Source organism: Trichosurus vulpecula, chromosome 7 (genome assembly GCF_011100635.1).
Source record: "Trichosurus vulpecula isolate mTriVul1 chromosome 7, mTriVul1.pri, whole genome shotgun sequence".
Lineage (NCBI taxonomy): Eukaryota > Metazoa > Chordata > Mammalia > Diprotodontia > Phalangeridae > Trichosurus > Trichosurus vulpecula.
In genome coordinates this window covers 33,450,289-33,466,542 of record NC_050579.1, presented here as the reverse complement: position 1 = coordinate 33,466,542, position 16,254 = coordinate 33,450,289, and the positions used below count along the sequence as shown (strand labels likewise).

The 16,254-nt window shown below is 47.6% G+C and overlaps 1 protein-coding gene across 1 annotated transcript in view; it reads left to right on the top strand.

Annotated features, from left to right (window-relative positions):
* The window catches only part of NXN (nucleoredoxin), a 159,634-nt gene that overhangs the window by 133,436 nt on the left and 9,944 nt on the right, over positions 1–16,254 (top strand). The window contains exons 4-5 of the mRNA XM_036766160.1: positions 312–412; positions 1,745–1,851. Coding sequence (XP_036622055.1) covers positions 312–412; positions 1,745–1,851 — 208 coding nt within the window. The remainder of the gene's footprint in view (positions 1–311; positions 413–1,744; positions 1,852–16,254) is intronic.

The following is a 16,254-nucleotide window of genomic DNA, read 5'->3' as shown; positions in this document are numbered from 1 at the left end:
TAAAATTTTTTTTGAGGCAGTTGGGGTTAAGTGACTTGCCCAGGGTCACAGAGCTAGTAAGTGTCTAAGGCCAAATTTGAACTCAGGTCCTCCTGACTCCAGGGTTGTTCCTCTATCCACTGCACCACCTAGCTGCCCCTCCAGAGAAATTCTAAGGCAGGAGGAATTTATTCAATATTTGACATCTGGGAGGAGAGAGTTTGTTTCTGACCCTTTCCTAGACCAGGTTATCTACCAGGTGGCCCTTCTGAGAAATGAAAGGAGGAATTTTAAGCATTTTTAAAAGGAAAGCATTTCTTCTTTATTGTCAGTGTCCGCCTTGCCGAAGTCTCACCCGAGTCCTGGTGGAGTCTTACCGGAAGATCAAGGAGTCAGGACAGAAATTTGAGATTATTTTTGTTAGCGCTGACAGGTAATGTTTGCTGTGAAACTGGAGGTGTCTTTCTGCTTCCCTTGAAATGTATAACACACATGATACCCTCCTGTGCCTTTTTAAAAAAAATTAAACACATTCATGATCATTGGAGAAGGGACTAACACCTTTCACACTTACTCCTGTAGCTGTCTGACTAGAAGATGAGAAAAAATCCATTTCTGACTTGAATACTGGGGCATCTTCACATTCTCTGTGCCCTCACTTGTGAAGGGAAGGGATTGAGCCAGAGCCCTCCAAGTTCCCGTCCAATTCTGACATTCTCCAGTCTCTGTGAAAGAGCAGATTGGGATTAAATGCATTTTCAACTTTGTTTGGCTTTCTGTAGGATGACAGAGGAGCATGCTGGGGTGGGGATGGAAAATAGCCAAATGTTTGCAGAATGTCCCACCACCTGCTTGGGACTGGGAACATGGCTTGTTTCTTCTCAGCTGCAGTTGTAGCTGAGGGCTTCTTGACATGCAGGAGGCCTCTGGGTGAGGGGTGAGAACAACAGGAGGGCAGGCGCATTGGATGGGGTGGGGGGTTCCAGATGGCTTTGCTCACCAGGAGCCGGGCTGTCTCCAAGTCTCAGTCTCTGTCCCAGGGGGCACTTCTGCTCTCCTTGACCTCTTCACCTCCAGGCTCTTGTTCACAAGTTGGTTCTAAGCCAACAAACTGGGGTGTTGGGAGGGTCTTCCCACTTGCCCTATCTCAGCTGTCTCCATTCTTCACTCTTGGTGGCACACATTTGGTGCCAGTCCCCCAAGCATTGAAGCTCCTACTTAGTGCTGAGCACTGTGACTCTGAAGAGAAAATTAGAGTGGCATCCTGCCCTCGTGGAGCCCTCATTCTCTGTTCTCCATTGTCCCAGAAGGGGATGATAACACTGTGTGTCCACATGGCACATGAAGTTCAAGTGCCCATGTGCCACTTGACCCTAAAACAGGGCTCCTTGGCAGGCACACAAGTAAGAAATGCACCAGGGAATATGATGTTGTGGTACAGATGGCGAGACTCTTTCAAATAACCTTTCCCTGTTAGAAGACTTGAAAGAGATGGATTGAACTGGCCAAAAGGTGGGCTAGAACAGTCTACAAAACATTGAAAAGGCTTGATATTTTATTTGGGGATCTGCCCATGATTTCTGGGGCCCTGCATTTGTCTATAGGTGAAGGCTTCTTAGACCTGGGTAGTTCCCAGGGTATCTAGGAATGGAAATAACAAACAGCAGGATGTCTTTGGTTTGGGGCAATACCTGGAAAAAATAGTGGAAGGCCTGGGGGTTGGGGGGCAAGGCCAGTGTCATTTGGGGTGCCCTTTTCTCCATAGGTCAGAGGACTCCTTCAAACAGTATTTCAGTGAAATGCCCTGGCTTGCTGTCCCCTACACTGATGAAGCCCGGAGGTCACGTCTCAACCGACTCTATGGAATCCAAGGTAGGAGGAGGTACAGACCTCTTTCCAGAGTGTTGGTTCCCATGCACACCTGTCCCTCTGCTCCTTTTGTGGCCTTGACCTTCGTTGTAAAGAGAAAAGAAACACATTTCTCACATTCCAAGTCCAGTGCCATGTTCTCCCTTCTCTTCACAGCCTGACCACAAGCACTAGGTATGTGCTCAAAAATCAGCCCTTGAGTGTTGCTCATCTCCATGTTTTCTGGCTAATGATGAGGGACGTGACTGTTGTATTTGTCTTTAAGTGAGTAAACTCTGGGCCATCAGCTGCCTGGCCAACTCCTTTCTGTGGAGACTGGTTGAGGCTACATCCAGATCCTGTGACAGAACCAGAACTAACTGGGCCCCAGGGCTCAGTACTGATCCAGCCCTCAGGGTTTCTACAAAGGCCATTCTGGCCACCATCTTTGTGCACGTGCATATTCTTCACCCTGTGAGACCTTGTTCTGCTGTCAAGCTCATGTGCACCAGGCATGCAGGCAGATGTTTGCTTGTCTGTCCACACACGTGCAGTTTTCTGCTGGGTGTATGTTTCTGGGAGAAATCAAATAGGGGAGAGCAGAGAAGCAACTCCTTGACTCAGAAACAGTTTTCCTTGGTAAGAAACTAATCCATAAAGGATTGAAGCCGTCCCTGTACCCTTCACCTCATCAGCACCATCCCATAGCTGGGCATCATAACCTTAGGAGACAGGTTTGGGCTGCAGATTCTTTCCCTTTTTTACAGATGGGGAAACTAAGGCAGAAAGGAGCCTTTGAGTCAGTAAACATTTATTACGCACCTAATGAATGCAAAACTCTCTGCTAGATCCTAGGAATACAAGGAGAAAAATGAAAAAATCCTCGTCTTTAAGGAATGTTCCTTGTACTTGGGTGGAGCACGTATATAGTTGAATACTTACGAAATATCAACCAAGTAATACAAAATACTATTCAAAGAGACAGAACAGGAACAACTCAGGGGATTGAGAGAGGCCTCATCTAGGAGGGGGCATCTGAGTGGTCCTTTCCAGCAAGCTTGGAATAAGCAGCCAGGCTACTTATGGGGATAGGGACAAGCTTTCAGGCTCGTCTGGCTTGGCTGTCATCTATACAAGAATAACAGCAACCCAAGACTAGAAAGGGGTGTGGAACCAGCCTGTGAGGTTTTTCAGTGCCAGGATTTGGCTGTTTCTCCTACGGGCAGTCAGGCACCCCTGAAGATTTCTGAACGGGGGAGCAGCCTGGTCAGAGGGGAGGAGCAATTGTTTAAAATCACAAAGCGGCAGAGCCAGAAGGGATCTTAGAAATCATCCAGCCCTCATTTTACAGATGAGGACACAGATGAAGCCTGGAGAGGGCAGGTGAATGCCTCAAGGCCAGACGTGGTTTATGGTAGAACTTGTCCTTGTGCCCTGCCTCCTAGCCCAAAGTTTTCTGCGAGGAGCTAAGGCTTACTTGTCTGCATGACCCTGGGAGTGAGAGACGGCAGAGCTGGGATCACATGCTCTTCTCCTCCAAAGCCTGGTCTTGGCCAGGCTCACCTCCTCACAGAAGCCAGGATACAGTGGGAACACCCCTGTCCTCAAGCTGGCAATCCTGTTTGCCCTCTTAGTTGTTCTTGCAAAGGAGGTAAACTGATCAGAGTGAGGGTAACACTGTTGGCACCCATCCCCTAGCCTCATGGGTAGAGACTCTGTGCAGGATCAAGATGAGTGGGCTGCTCTCTGGAGGTAGTAGCCACCTGAGATCACTGGTTCACTGAAGATTTAAGCATTCTGTGGTTAAGGTTTACAACCACCTCATGATGGAGGGGTGCAAGTTCAGCGGTCTCGCTGAGTTTTAGAGAAGTTAAGTGACTTATTGTCAATCACACAGTGAGGAAGCTGAAGAGCCAGTATTTGGCATCTGGTTCCCTCCAGACTTCAAGCTCAGTGCTCACTTCACTAGAGCCCACTGCCTTGAGGGGACCTTTCCAGGTGGCTGGGGTCTTTTCTTAGAGCCCTTGAGGGGAAGAAAGACCAGCTTGTAGAAGAACAGCATCATCCACCACGGCAAAACGCTTCCTGAGGGCATGCAAAGAGTATTTCTAGAGCTGAGTATGAAGGAGCAAGGGTGGAGAGTTGTTGAGGTCATCAGGAGGCGAGACATGGAAATCAGCTCCCCTCATTCTATTCCCAGCTGAACATGCAAATGTAAAAAAAAAAAATCCAGAAAGGAAAAAAAAACCACACAGAGTGAAGAGTTGCATTTTCATTTATTTTGTTCATTCAGCAAATATTTACTCCATTTCTGCTGGATTTTAGGTACCTCAGGGGCCCCAAGAAGTATGAATCAAGGGCCCTGCCCTCAAGAAACTTACTTTCTAGAATTTTTGTAACTAGTGTCTCTGACAAAGGCCTCATTTCTAAAATATATAGAGAACTGAGTCAAATTTGTAAAAATACAAGTCATTCTCCAATTGATAAATGGCCAAAGGATATGAAAAGGCAGTTTTCAGAGGAAGAAATGAAAGCTATCTATAGTCATATAAAAAATGCTCTAAATCACTATTGAGTAGAGAAATGCAAATCAAAACAACTCTTAGGTACCACATCCCACCTATCAGATTGTCTAATGTGAAAAAAAACAGGAAAATTATAAATGCTAGAGAAGATGTGGGAAAATTGGAACACTAATTCATTATTGGTGGAGTTGTGAACTGATCCATCCATTCTGGAAAGCAATTTGGAACTCTGCCCAAAGGGCTATAAAAATGTGCATACCGTTTGACCCAGCAATACCACTTCTAGGGCTATATCCCAAGGAGATCACACAAGTGAGAAAGGGACCCAAATGTACAAAATATTTATAGCAGCTCTTTTTGTGGTAGCCAAGAACTGGAAATTCAGGAGATGCCCATCAATTGGGGAACGGCTGAACAAGTGGTGGTATACAAATATAATGGAATACTATTTTGGTATAAGAAATGATGAGCAGGTGGACTTCAGAAAAACCTGGAAAGACATATATGAACTGATGCTGAGTGAAGTGAGCAGAACCAGGAGAACGTTGTAGACAGTAACAGCCACAGTGTGTTATGACTGACCTTGGTAGACTTAGCCTTTCTCAGCAATGCAAGGACCTAGAACAATTCCAAAGGACTCATGATGGAGAGTACCATCCACATCCAGAGAAAGAAGTATGGAGTCTGAGTGCAGATCGAAGAATACTCTTTTTTTTGTTATTTTTTGCTTTCTCATGGTTCCTCCCATTCGTTCTAATTCTTTTATACATGACTGATGTGAAAATTTTTAAAAAAGAAACTTACTTTCTAGTTCAGAGTTGACTACCAACACAAAACACTAATCCAGGAACTAGCACAGGACAGTACGGGATTGGTGCCAAAGAAATGGTGTAGACAAGGTCAAGGAAAGGAGAGATCATTGTGGGTAGGGAAGGCTTCATGATGAGTGTGTCATTTGACCCAGGACAGATCATGTTGAGAAAAGTTAATAGTAGACCAAGTTTTGAGGAATGTTGTACAAGATGATAATGGAAGAAGAGATAGGATGCCCAGCCAGATAATGAGGCGCCAGGCGTGGCTATGGAGCTGGCTTATGTTTGAGAGAGAAAGAGGGCTGGTGAGCTGTGATGGGCCATTCTCTCGCCATCAACATGCGCCACACCTTTTACCTTCTGTTTTCAATGAGCAAGCATTAATTTTCTCTCCTTCCCACCTCCCTCCCCCATTCAGAAAAGAAACAAAACAAAACCCTAGTAACAAATATGCGTGATCAAGCAAGACAGAAACCCACATTGAACCTGTCCCAAAAACACACTCCTCGCTTCGAGGCCATTAGCCATCAGCCAGCTGACATGTTAGTGTGTGTCAGCTGTGGTTGGTCACTTCATCAATCAGAGTTTGTCCTTATAATGTTCTTGTTGTTATAAAGTGTTCTAATTCTCCTTCCTTTACTTTGTACTAGTTCGTATGGTCTTCCTAGGTTTCTCTAAACCATCCCCATTTGGAGGGCAGCTAGATGGGGTAAAGAATAGAGTGCTGGGCCTGGAGTCAGGAAGTCCTGAATTCAAATCCAGCCTCAGACACTTACTAGCTATGTGACCTTAGGCAAGTCGCTGAACCCTGTTTCCTCATCTGTAAATGGGGGATAATAATAGTAGCCACCTCCCAGGATGGTTGTGGGAATCAAATGAGATCATAATTGTAAATCCCTGAACACAGTGCCCGGCACATAGTAGGTGCTGTGTAAATGTTAGTGGTTATAATTTATTCTGCCAGTTCCTGTCTGATGAGCACTGTTTCCCTCTCCAGCTCTTTACCACTATGAAAATCATGCTTGTCGTTTGGGTTCTTTTCCTCTTTTCTTGATTGCTTTGAGGACAGACCTAGTGGTGATAACACAATGTATACACACTTTAGTGACTTTGGGGATGTAGTTCCAAACTGCTTTCTAGACCAGAATGGCTAGACCAGTTCACAATTCCAGCAGCAGCGTAGGAATGTGCCTCTTTCCTCTTCCTCCATAGCTTTGAACCACAACTGTGTGGGCACAAGGAAGGACTTAGATAATTCTAGGTTTCCTCTATTACTCTGTGACCCCAGGGGCCCATGCTGGAAGAGATGGAGGGTCTGGACTGTAACAGATAGAATGTGAACAAGCAACAGGACAGAGGGTGTGTGTGCTTGGGGACCAGGGTAGCGGATGGGAAGGGTTCATGTTGGGAATCAACGAGTGATGAGGCTAGGGAGATCCTACTTCGGAAACATAGAGCCAAAAGGGATTACAGGGAAGTCCAGGCGGAGGAAACTGAGGCTCAGGGAAGCAGCAGTTTTACTACACACAGGGAATAATTTCTAACCCCAGAGCCTGGGCTCTCCCCACTGCACTCATGGTCAGGTTCTAGAGGCCTTTCAGGGCCAGCCTATGTACTTGGGCTTTTATCCTGTGGGCAATGGGGAACCCTCATGAAGGTGTTTTTGGGGAGGGGGCTGACTTGTCCACGTAGGGGTTTTTAGAGAATCTGACAGGAGGGTGTGGGATAGATAGATAGATAAATAGATAGATAGATAGATAGATAGATAGATAGATGAAGCAGGTAATCCAGTGAGGCACCTGATTCCCTCCAAGCTGCCAGCCTGGTCTTGGAGGCCCTGGTTCGTGATGAACAAATCCTTCTGTGATGAGATGATGATTTTGGCCGCTATCTTCTCATTTGTAATTCAACCACTGCATGAGGTCAGTATGCTGCAGCCGCCATGCTTCCGTCAACCAGTGGCATGCAGGCCTGAGGAATGTGAGGCGGCCTCGTCAGGGCCTGGAATGAAGAGAATGTAGCTCCCACAGAGGCTCCAGGGTAAGTCTCTACTGCCTGCTCGGTGAAATGGTTAAGAGAGCAAGGGTGACCTGAGGGGTGCTCCCCCTCACTATTTTATCCCCTCATGCTGCATCTCCCCTAAAAGGCCATTACCTTCTTGGCAGTTGTGTGTCTTCTTTCTCATAGGCTGTTTTATTTGTGAACTCTTTTTTTTTTTTTGGTCCTTAGTCTATTAACTTTGGAGGTCTGTCCTCTGAGTAGAAGCACATGTTGTTAATAAATCCCTGTGCTGTGTTTTATGTCTTTCTAGCAGTTCAGCAGCATTGTTCTCCCAGACTTCCCATAGCCCAGCCTTTGAGAACATCTCACTGCTCCCTTGTGCCGAAGGAACAGGCTGAGGGTTGTCAGGGGCAGCCTGGGAAAGCCGAGTTCCCCAAAAGCAGCCTCTGAAGCCCTGACAGGCTCGGTCTAGAAGGCCTGTGGCTAATGACCTGAGGTCCAGAGCACTGACCAAGAACCTTTCCTGCCCGTCTTGTGGCCTTCCCCATGGAATTCCCCAGCCCTGCCAGACCCCAGTCCCAGCTTTCCTTCCTCAGTCACAGCAGTTGAGAACTGGGGCCTTGGGCTTGGGCTTGGGATTTCAGGTCCCATTTACCTTTGCTGGCTCAGCTTTTTCACAAGCTCTGTCCCTTCTCTTCCCGTCCCATCACAGAATAAGAGGCATGATGACAGCTCCCATCTGTGAAGGGAAATAGACGACTCCCCCTCTGCTCTACGATCCACATCCCACACCCTTACCCCTGTTCTCGAGGACTGACCTCGAGGACCTCTCAGCTGCTTCTCTTGAGTATCTCGTGTCTTTCCCTCCCTGGTTTCTTCTCTTTTCCCTAAGAATGGGGGTCTCCTTATGGTTTAAAAAATATCTTCCTTCAAGCTTGTCCTTCAAGCTTCCTTCAGCTGCTGCCCTGTCTCTCTCCTTTTCACTGCCAATAACTGGAGTTTCCTTTTTTTTGAATGAGTATTCTATGTCTGATCCCTCCACTTCTTTGTCATAGTATGAATGAATGAAAAGCAGTATTTATGTATTTACTATGTCATGCCAATTGCTGTGCTAATTTCTTGGGCCACAAGTGAAAGGCATGACCGTCCCTGTTCTCAAGGAGCTCACACTCTGATAGGGGAGGCACCATATACATGAGGTTCCAGCTGCAAGTCAGAGGGGAAGGCCCCACGGTCCCCAGGGCTCAGTGGTAAAGGATGGTCAGGCATGTTCCTTCATGTTGTTTCTGTTGACCAGATCATATCCATTTCAAATGTTGAACCAGGGAATTTAAGGGTGAGAACTCTGTTTTCTGGGTCCTGAGTAGCTCAGGCTGCTGACGAAGTTGGGGGTTGAGCTGATGGTTCACCTCTCCCCGAGGTTTGTCCCCTGGCCAATATCTGGGGGCCAGGCTGGCATCAGGACTGGTGGTGTGAGGAGCACTGCTGCTCCAGGAGCTCTTGGTGGCCCTTGATCAGCAGCCCCAAGGTCTGCTGAGAGGTTTGCAAACATCATCCCCTTTGTTGTTCACAGCAGCCCTGCGAGGCACACAGTAGAGGCATGATCATTCCCGTTTTAGATGAGGAAACAGATTCAGGGAGAGTATGATCTCATACCTTAACCCATTTCAGCCAACCCTTCCTCTCACCGATCAGCTGGTAACCTTTGAGAAAGTAATTTCCATGACCACCTACCCAATTACCCAATCCAGTGGCCTTTTCCCAGGCCTCATCCTATCAGACCTGCTTTGGGCATTCGACATGGTTGACCACTGGCTGCTCTTTGAAGGTCTTCACTTGAGTCTTGGTGTCTGTTGTACGACCTTGGACCTTCACTTCTTCTCTCTTCAATTCATTGTGTTACATTGTATTGTGTTGTGTTACATTATGTTATATTATATGCATTGTGTTACATTGTATTACATTGATTGTGGACTGGCCAAGTGTCCAGATTCCCTGCTATGGCCTGTTTTGCTTCCAGAAGCCTCAGTGGGATGGTTCTGAGCGGGGAGGGGATGGAGACAGCAGGTTTTAAATTTATAGGCCCTCAGGATAGAGATTTAGAGGGGACCTTAGGGGTCATCTGGTCTACTCCACTGTTTTACAGAGGAGCAAACTGAGGCCCAGACAGGTCACTTGGTAATAAGCATCACAGCAAGGATTTGAATCCATGTCTCTTAACTCTATTCAATCAATAAACATTTTTAAGTGCCTACTCCGAGACAGGCACTGTGCTAAGTGCTGGGTCTTGATTTCTTTCCTCTGTGGCCGTATAGCACCTGTCCAGCTTAAGAATTAAGGTCCTTGAGTAGTGAATGCTTTGTAGAGGGATAAAAACTTGATCCAGAGCAACTGGGTGGCTCAGTGGATAGAGCTCTGGGCCTGGAGTCAGGAAGACTCATCTTCCCAAGTTCAGATCTGGCCTCAGACACTGTGTGACCCTGGGCAAGTCACTTAACCCTTTTTGCCTCGGTTTCCTCATCTGTCAGATGAGCAGGAGAAGGAAATGGCAAACCAACTCCAGTACCTTTGCCAAGAAAACTCTAAATAGGGCCACGGATAGTCAGACACGACTGGCAAACGACTAAACGACAACGACAGAATTTGTCCTGGCTTTGGCAGGTGTGAAACATTAGGCTTGGTGGGAGTTCTAATACGTGATCCAAAGGGTGTGTGTAGTTGGATAGACCCTGTGCCCAGCAGCAAGGCTGTTAGGGAGACGCTGGGATGAGAGCAGAGCCAGAGAGGGCAGATTCGGCTTCCCTGGCTGCCTCACCAAAGGTCTTCATGCCATGTTCCTGCATGCCAGCTTCCTGCCCTGAGCCTGCCCCCAAACTGGCGCATCACTACTGCTTCCTGGCAATCTTCACAGCTGTGGTGCACACAGCCTCCTCATCCCTCTTTCCAAGTCTCCTGGGAGGAGTAATCAAATCATCCCCACCATTCCAAAAAACGACATGACCATGGGTTGCCCTATGACTCCACTCACCATCCTTGCAACAACTCTGTCCAAAACCACAGCCAGATAGCCCCCACTGCCCTGTGTCAGCTGTCTTCCCTGTTAGAAGAATAGAAGCTCCCTGAGGGCACGAATTGGCTTGATTTTTGTGTTTGCTGGTAACAGGAAGCACTTGATACTTTTTCTTTCATCCATTCATTCATGCTTCCTGGTAATTAATAAGAAAGTCATTCCCTTCTTCCTTTGAAAATTGCACAGGATGAGAAGGTGTGTGGAGAGATTGTAGTCTACACCAATGGAGAAAATGCCCACACATAGAATCAAAAGACTTTTTCTGCATGGCCTTCGATACACCATGGAATAAAAACTTAGGTTATATGATCCGGAAGGGGTCTGAGGGACCACCTCGCCTCATTCCTTCATTTTACAGAGGAAGAAATGCCAGCCTAGGGAAAAGGAAAGTGTAATAGAGAGTTGGTGGCAGAAATGAGCCTGGAACCAGCTCTCCTCACCATCTGTATTAATGCATGGAGAGAATAGCCTGCCCTTTGGCTTAGGCCAGCGTCCAGGAGACCGCTGACTGCACAGGAAGCTTCCCCTCTGATTCCTGAAGATTTCCACTGGACGTGTCTCCTGCTCCAGCTGCTGCTGCTTCTCTGTATGCATGAACCAAAGACAGTGGTGGCTACATGGCCACAGGCCACGGCCTAGGTTGGGCTCGGCATCAGCCCTGACTGCAAGACTAGTGAGGCCCCATTTCCAAAGGGTGGCCAGGATGAGCCCAGAGTCCTGACAGTGAGGAGCCTACAGCATCCCCAGTGAGTGGGCAGCACGTGGAAGAAGGAAGGTTTCCAAGTCTCTCCAGTCAGGAGCTGAATCCTCTCCAGGGAATTGAGATATCATGCAGTTGTTGGAAGGAGTGGCTCATGTTCAGAGGGTCGGGGAGAGATGTGCAGGTGTTCAGATGCTTCTTATCACCTGGGCCTTGGTGCTGGCAGCAGAGGCCCCTGGGAGCTCCTTCCCCTCCCTCTGAAGATGTGAGTGGCACCATCCATCTGGTGCCTGTGCCAGATAATGAGTGTCCTATAGAGTGTGCCCAGAGTTTGAAGTTTCACAGCATCTTGAAAATGTCTTTCTAAATAAAGTGTTTAGACACAGCTAGCAAAAGGTATCTCCCATTTGTAATTGGTGGACTAATCCATGGCTGTCAGAGGAGATGGCATCTTGTCAGGAAGGGCAGGGGCAGAACTGACCTGAGTCAGGGCTTCTTCCTGTTGGCTGGAGTGATTTTTTTTTCCCTTTAACAAAAAATGGTGCAGGCTCTGTCTTCAGGGGACTTTGGCTACACGGTGTAGTGGAACGAGCCCTAGCGGTTCAAAGGCCTGGGTTGGAGGCCCATTTCCACCACTTACTGACCATGTGACCTTGAGTCACCTAATCTCTCTAAGCCTTGACCTTTCTCATCTGTCAGCTAAAACTTGATTTCTAAAATAACATCTTAGGGTTGGCAAAATGCTTTACATTGATTATCTCATTTGGTCTTCAAGGTAGTTTCTCTGGGACTTCTTATCTCTGTTCTACTGATGAGGAAGCTGTGGTTCAGGGGGCTAAATCTTGGACCAGATTTGAATGCTGCTTCAGGCATCTGCCATCTCTCTGTACCTCTGGCCTTCAGCTTCCCCATCTATAAAATGGACAGGTTGGACTGGGTGAGCTCTCAGGAGTCTCTTCCAGGACTAAATGAGCGTTTAAAGACTTTTATAACCAACGCACCTTTCCATCCGAACTACACATTATTCTCCGGTCCTCTGCTGGTCCAGACAAAATGGCCTTGCTGTCCCTCTGATGGGCTGCTCCATCCCCTTTGTCCTCACTGTAGCACAGGCTGTTCCAAGCACTCCTCCGTCTCCTCCACCCAGATTCTGCTCAAGTGGCTGACACCTTCTACACAAGAGCCTTCCTGACTTCTTGAGCTGCTTGGTGTCATCCTCCTCTCCAGATTTACCTGGTCTTTGTCTTCTCTCTCTTCTTATTCATATATGTGTGTTCCCTAGTGGGACTGAAGCTCCTTGGAGGAGGAACAGCCCCCAGTTTTTGTCTTTGTAATACCAACTCCTACCCCCTGCACACACACACCCGCTTGGCATGTGCTTGGCGCTTAAAAGCTTGTGGACTGATTACATTGATAAAATATATTTTCTGTAAGGGGGCCCTTTTGTTTATATGTAAGAGTTTTGAGGATTGGGTAATAACATTTTGAATACCAAGTACTTATTAAGTAGTAACCATTTGCCAGCACTGTGCTTAGTATGGAGACACGGAGACCAGAGTAAGACCAGCCCTGCTTCTGTGGCCCCCTACCCTGCAGCTTCCCCTTCAGCTGAAGGCTAGGAGAGCTTTTCGAACACTTCTGCCTAAGGTCCATAACCTGTTTGCATGCTAATTAAGTCATCAACAATCTTGTATAAAGCAATTACTGTGTTCCAAGTACTGTGGTAAATGCTAGAGATACAAAGAAAAGGTACCATGAGTCTTTACCACCAGTCAATCAGACATTTATTAGATGCCTACTGTGTGCGAGGTGCTGAAGATACAAAAAGAGACAAAAAAGAGACCCTGCCCTCAAGGAGCTTACAGTGTAATAAGGAGCTTTTACTCCAAAAGGTAAATTGATAAATACAAGATAAATGCAGGGCATAAAACATAATGGCTGCAGACAATACAGGTTTAGAGCTAGAAGGGGCCTTAGAAGACATCAAGTCAACCTCCCTCATTTTACAGAGGCTCAGAGAGATTCAGTGACTTGCCCAGGGCCACACAGCCAGCGAGAATCAGAGGTGGAATTGGAGCCCCGGTACTCCATGAATCATTCTAATTGTATAGAAAAGGATTGTATACAGAAAATTTGGCCAAGGCCATGCATGCCTCAGAGAGAATGCTGAGCCCTCCTGACTCCGATCAGGCATGTCCCTGGTGCCAGGCTGCCCCTGGGTTTGAGTCCCTGCCCCCAGCTCCCTGGAGGAAGGCGTTTTCGACCAGAGGGAGGTGACTCTGTGGCCTCCACCCCTGGTCCTCTTCTCTGGAGGCAGAGTTTGCAAACCTTTCTTCTTTCACCTCCTCTGGTGCTTCCTCTCCCTCTACCTCTGAGTTCAGTGTTTTTATGCTGCCCTCTGGTGCTCAGAACATCCATTACAAGACCGCACCCAAGGCTACCTTTCTTCTGGCTCCCAGCTTCCAGCATGGCCTGTGGGCTGGCCCTTTGCCCCCTGCTCTGGGCTGAGTCCTTCCCTCCCATGTGTGCACTGTCTCTTCTGCTCAGAGCCAGAGCTCCTTAACAGCAGGGGCTAACAGGCTTCCTCTTCTCTCGTACCTCCAGTACTTAGCACCTCCCTTGACACTGAGGAAGCTGAAGAAATGCTTCTGCATCCATTCATTCACTCTCCAGTCCAGTCTGGCCCGTCCCCTGAATTAGCACACTACCCAAAGTAGGCTTTTTCTGTTGCCTGATCCTCATCTCTCAGTTCACTTCTTTCTCCTTCTTGTCTTATGGGACAGAGGTCACACCCATTCCTCGTATCTGCTTAGAGCTGTAGGGTCCACCTTCAACCATGCCATGCTCTTCCTTTCTTCCTGGAAGGCCTGCTAGCCACTGGCTTCTCCCCATTTGGGGGTAGCCTTAGGCCCCAGGGAAGGGAACCAATCCCCATAGAAGAAGGAATAGCAGCATAAAGATGCCCACGGGCCCATCACTTCACTGTGGAAGCACTTTTTTTGAATGTAAAAGCTATTTTTCAAAAAGTCATTATTAACTAGGAGCTTTCAGACTCTTAGTATGTTATTTAAGTAAATCTCTAATCAGTAGAATTTTATTCTTTGGGGAGGTGGGATGGGAGTGAATGGGGCAGTAAAGGGATTGTTTTTGAGCAGAGGGGACCTGGCCTGTCCCTAGGCTGGCCCTGGGTGAGAGGAGGTGTGTTTATGGCCTTCAGCTCTCTGCTACATAGTTAGAGAGGAGGAGGAGGAGGAGAAGGAGGATAGAAAGAGAAGGAAGCTTCTGAATATCCCCCTCCCCCAGCCTGTAACCAGATGGGCAAGCCTCTCTTCTTGGACAAATAGAAAGCATCCAGAAGAGGGAGGGCACCTCCATGGCCAAGGGCTTCCTTGATCATGCCATAGAAAAACTGGTCCAAAGAACTAGAGATCTTTTTATTCTGGAGGAGAGGGTTAGTGGGGCATGATACTGTCCTAGTGTGGCCTTGGGCAAGTCACCTGACTTAGGAAGTTGGACTCGATGAGCTCTCAGGGCCCTTTGAGCCCCCAATCTTTGCTCCCATGTATTAGAGGAGCTGTGATGATGTAGAAGAAAAATGAGAAGATATGCTTAGTCTCCCAAGGACCCAGCCCAGAGCAGTGAGGGCAGCTGCAGAAGCAGGTCTGGCCCCAGGGAAGGAGATCTTCCTAACAGTGGGAGCTGCCCAGTGTGGGACAGGCTGCCTCCAGATCCACCTGCAGTCTTTATGCAAAGGTCACTCGTTAGATGTTTTTGAAAAGGATTCCTATTCAGGAGGAGCTGGACTAGATGGCCCCTGAGTTTAAATGTGGGTAGCCCTGCTACTTAATGGTGTATCAGGAGGGCCGAGTTTATAATCTCAAAGAGGATCATAAACATGTCTGAAAGGTTCGGAATCGCCGGATAGAAGAAACTCTCAAAGTAGAAGGCAGAAGAATCAAAACATTTATTTAGGCTCCACAGTAACCAACCCATGAACCAGAAGCCCCATTTTGATATGTTGGTCATAATCTTCCAGGCCCAATAGGTACGCCTTGAAAGAGTAACCAGGAGGCTACAGAGAAACATGATTGCGTAAAGCAAAATCATGTTTCCCCCTTGATGGTAATAAGATTACCCACTGGACTGAAGTCTTTGTTCAGCTTCCTCCCGTAGATCAGCTCTGCTGCTGGCAGCTCCTGCCTCAGCTGTGTCTGTTTCTGAAACTGAAGCTGCAACTGAAACTGACGATGTAACGGTCGTAACTGCCTCTGTAACGGTCGTTGTAACTGCCTCTGGCTCCAACCGGAAAAGGAAAGAGAGGAAGAATCTTCAAGCTGTCCTCTCCCCTCTTATAGGGTTTCTGACATCATCAAGCTCCGCCCAAATGACCAGGGCCGATTGGTTCCTGAGTTGGCTCCTCCCCCTAGGGTAGACCAGGTTCTGGAGCTAACACCTCCCCTCAGCCAGCCCCATGACTCCCCACACAGGAAGCCGTCTGCCTCCCGGCATGCTCCCCGGGCCTCCTGCCCCGGAAGAGCAAGCCACAGTGTCCAGAGGCTCAATGAGGCAAGCTGAGCCATTCAAAGAAAACAAAAGCCATTATGGCTACAAATGGCCACAAAATGTAATAGTAAAAACAAGTGACGTTAGGCAAGTGACGTTCTCTGTGAAATGAAGGCCACAGGTTAAGTGGCCTCTGAAGGTGATTCCCCTTTGATGGAATGGGGTTTCCCAATCTATCTTCCCTTCCCCACGTTCCAGCCCCAGAAGCATCATAAGACTTCCAGGGGATCAAAGAGTTACTGGTGAAGGATTGTTTAGTGACCACATTGTCTTCAACACAGACCCCTAAAAACTCACAAAGTCTTATTCGAAGCATGTGGGATGGTTGCCCTCAGTAACACATTTCCCTCACAGGTTAGTTCCTTAACACATTAATCTACTTCTCCTAATAAGTGTGAACATAATTTATATATTTATTCCCTTTGAAGACTGAAATCAGAGGGGCTGGGTCTGCTGTGTTGGTAAGTTCCAAAACACTGGAGCTGCCTTCTTAATATTTTGGCACGGTCCCCACAGAGACATGACCTAAGGGTGCAAATTACCCAGCAAAGGAATGGAAACCTATAAATATTAAACTGCCCTGGATTTCCCTGGGCCACATGAAATTCTCGTCCCCACAGCCAGGAGTAGGCAGGCAGCTTGTACAAGTGTCTCAGATGCCGTGTAAGGGGGGGCGGGGGTGGCTGCCTACAAAAGGGCAGAATCTCCTAAAGGAGTTGGAGGGGGGCTGTTTCTGTCACTTGACTGCCATTGGCA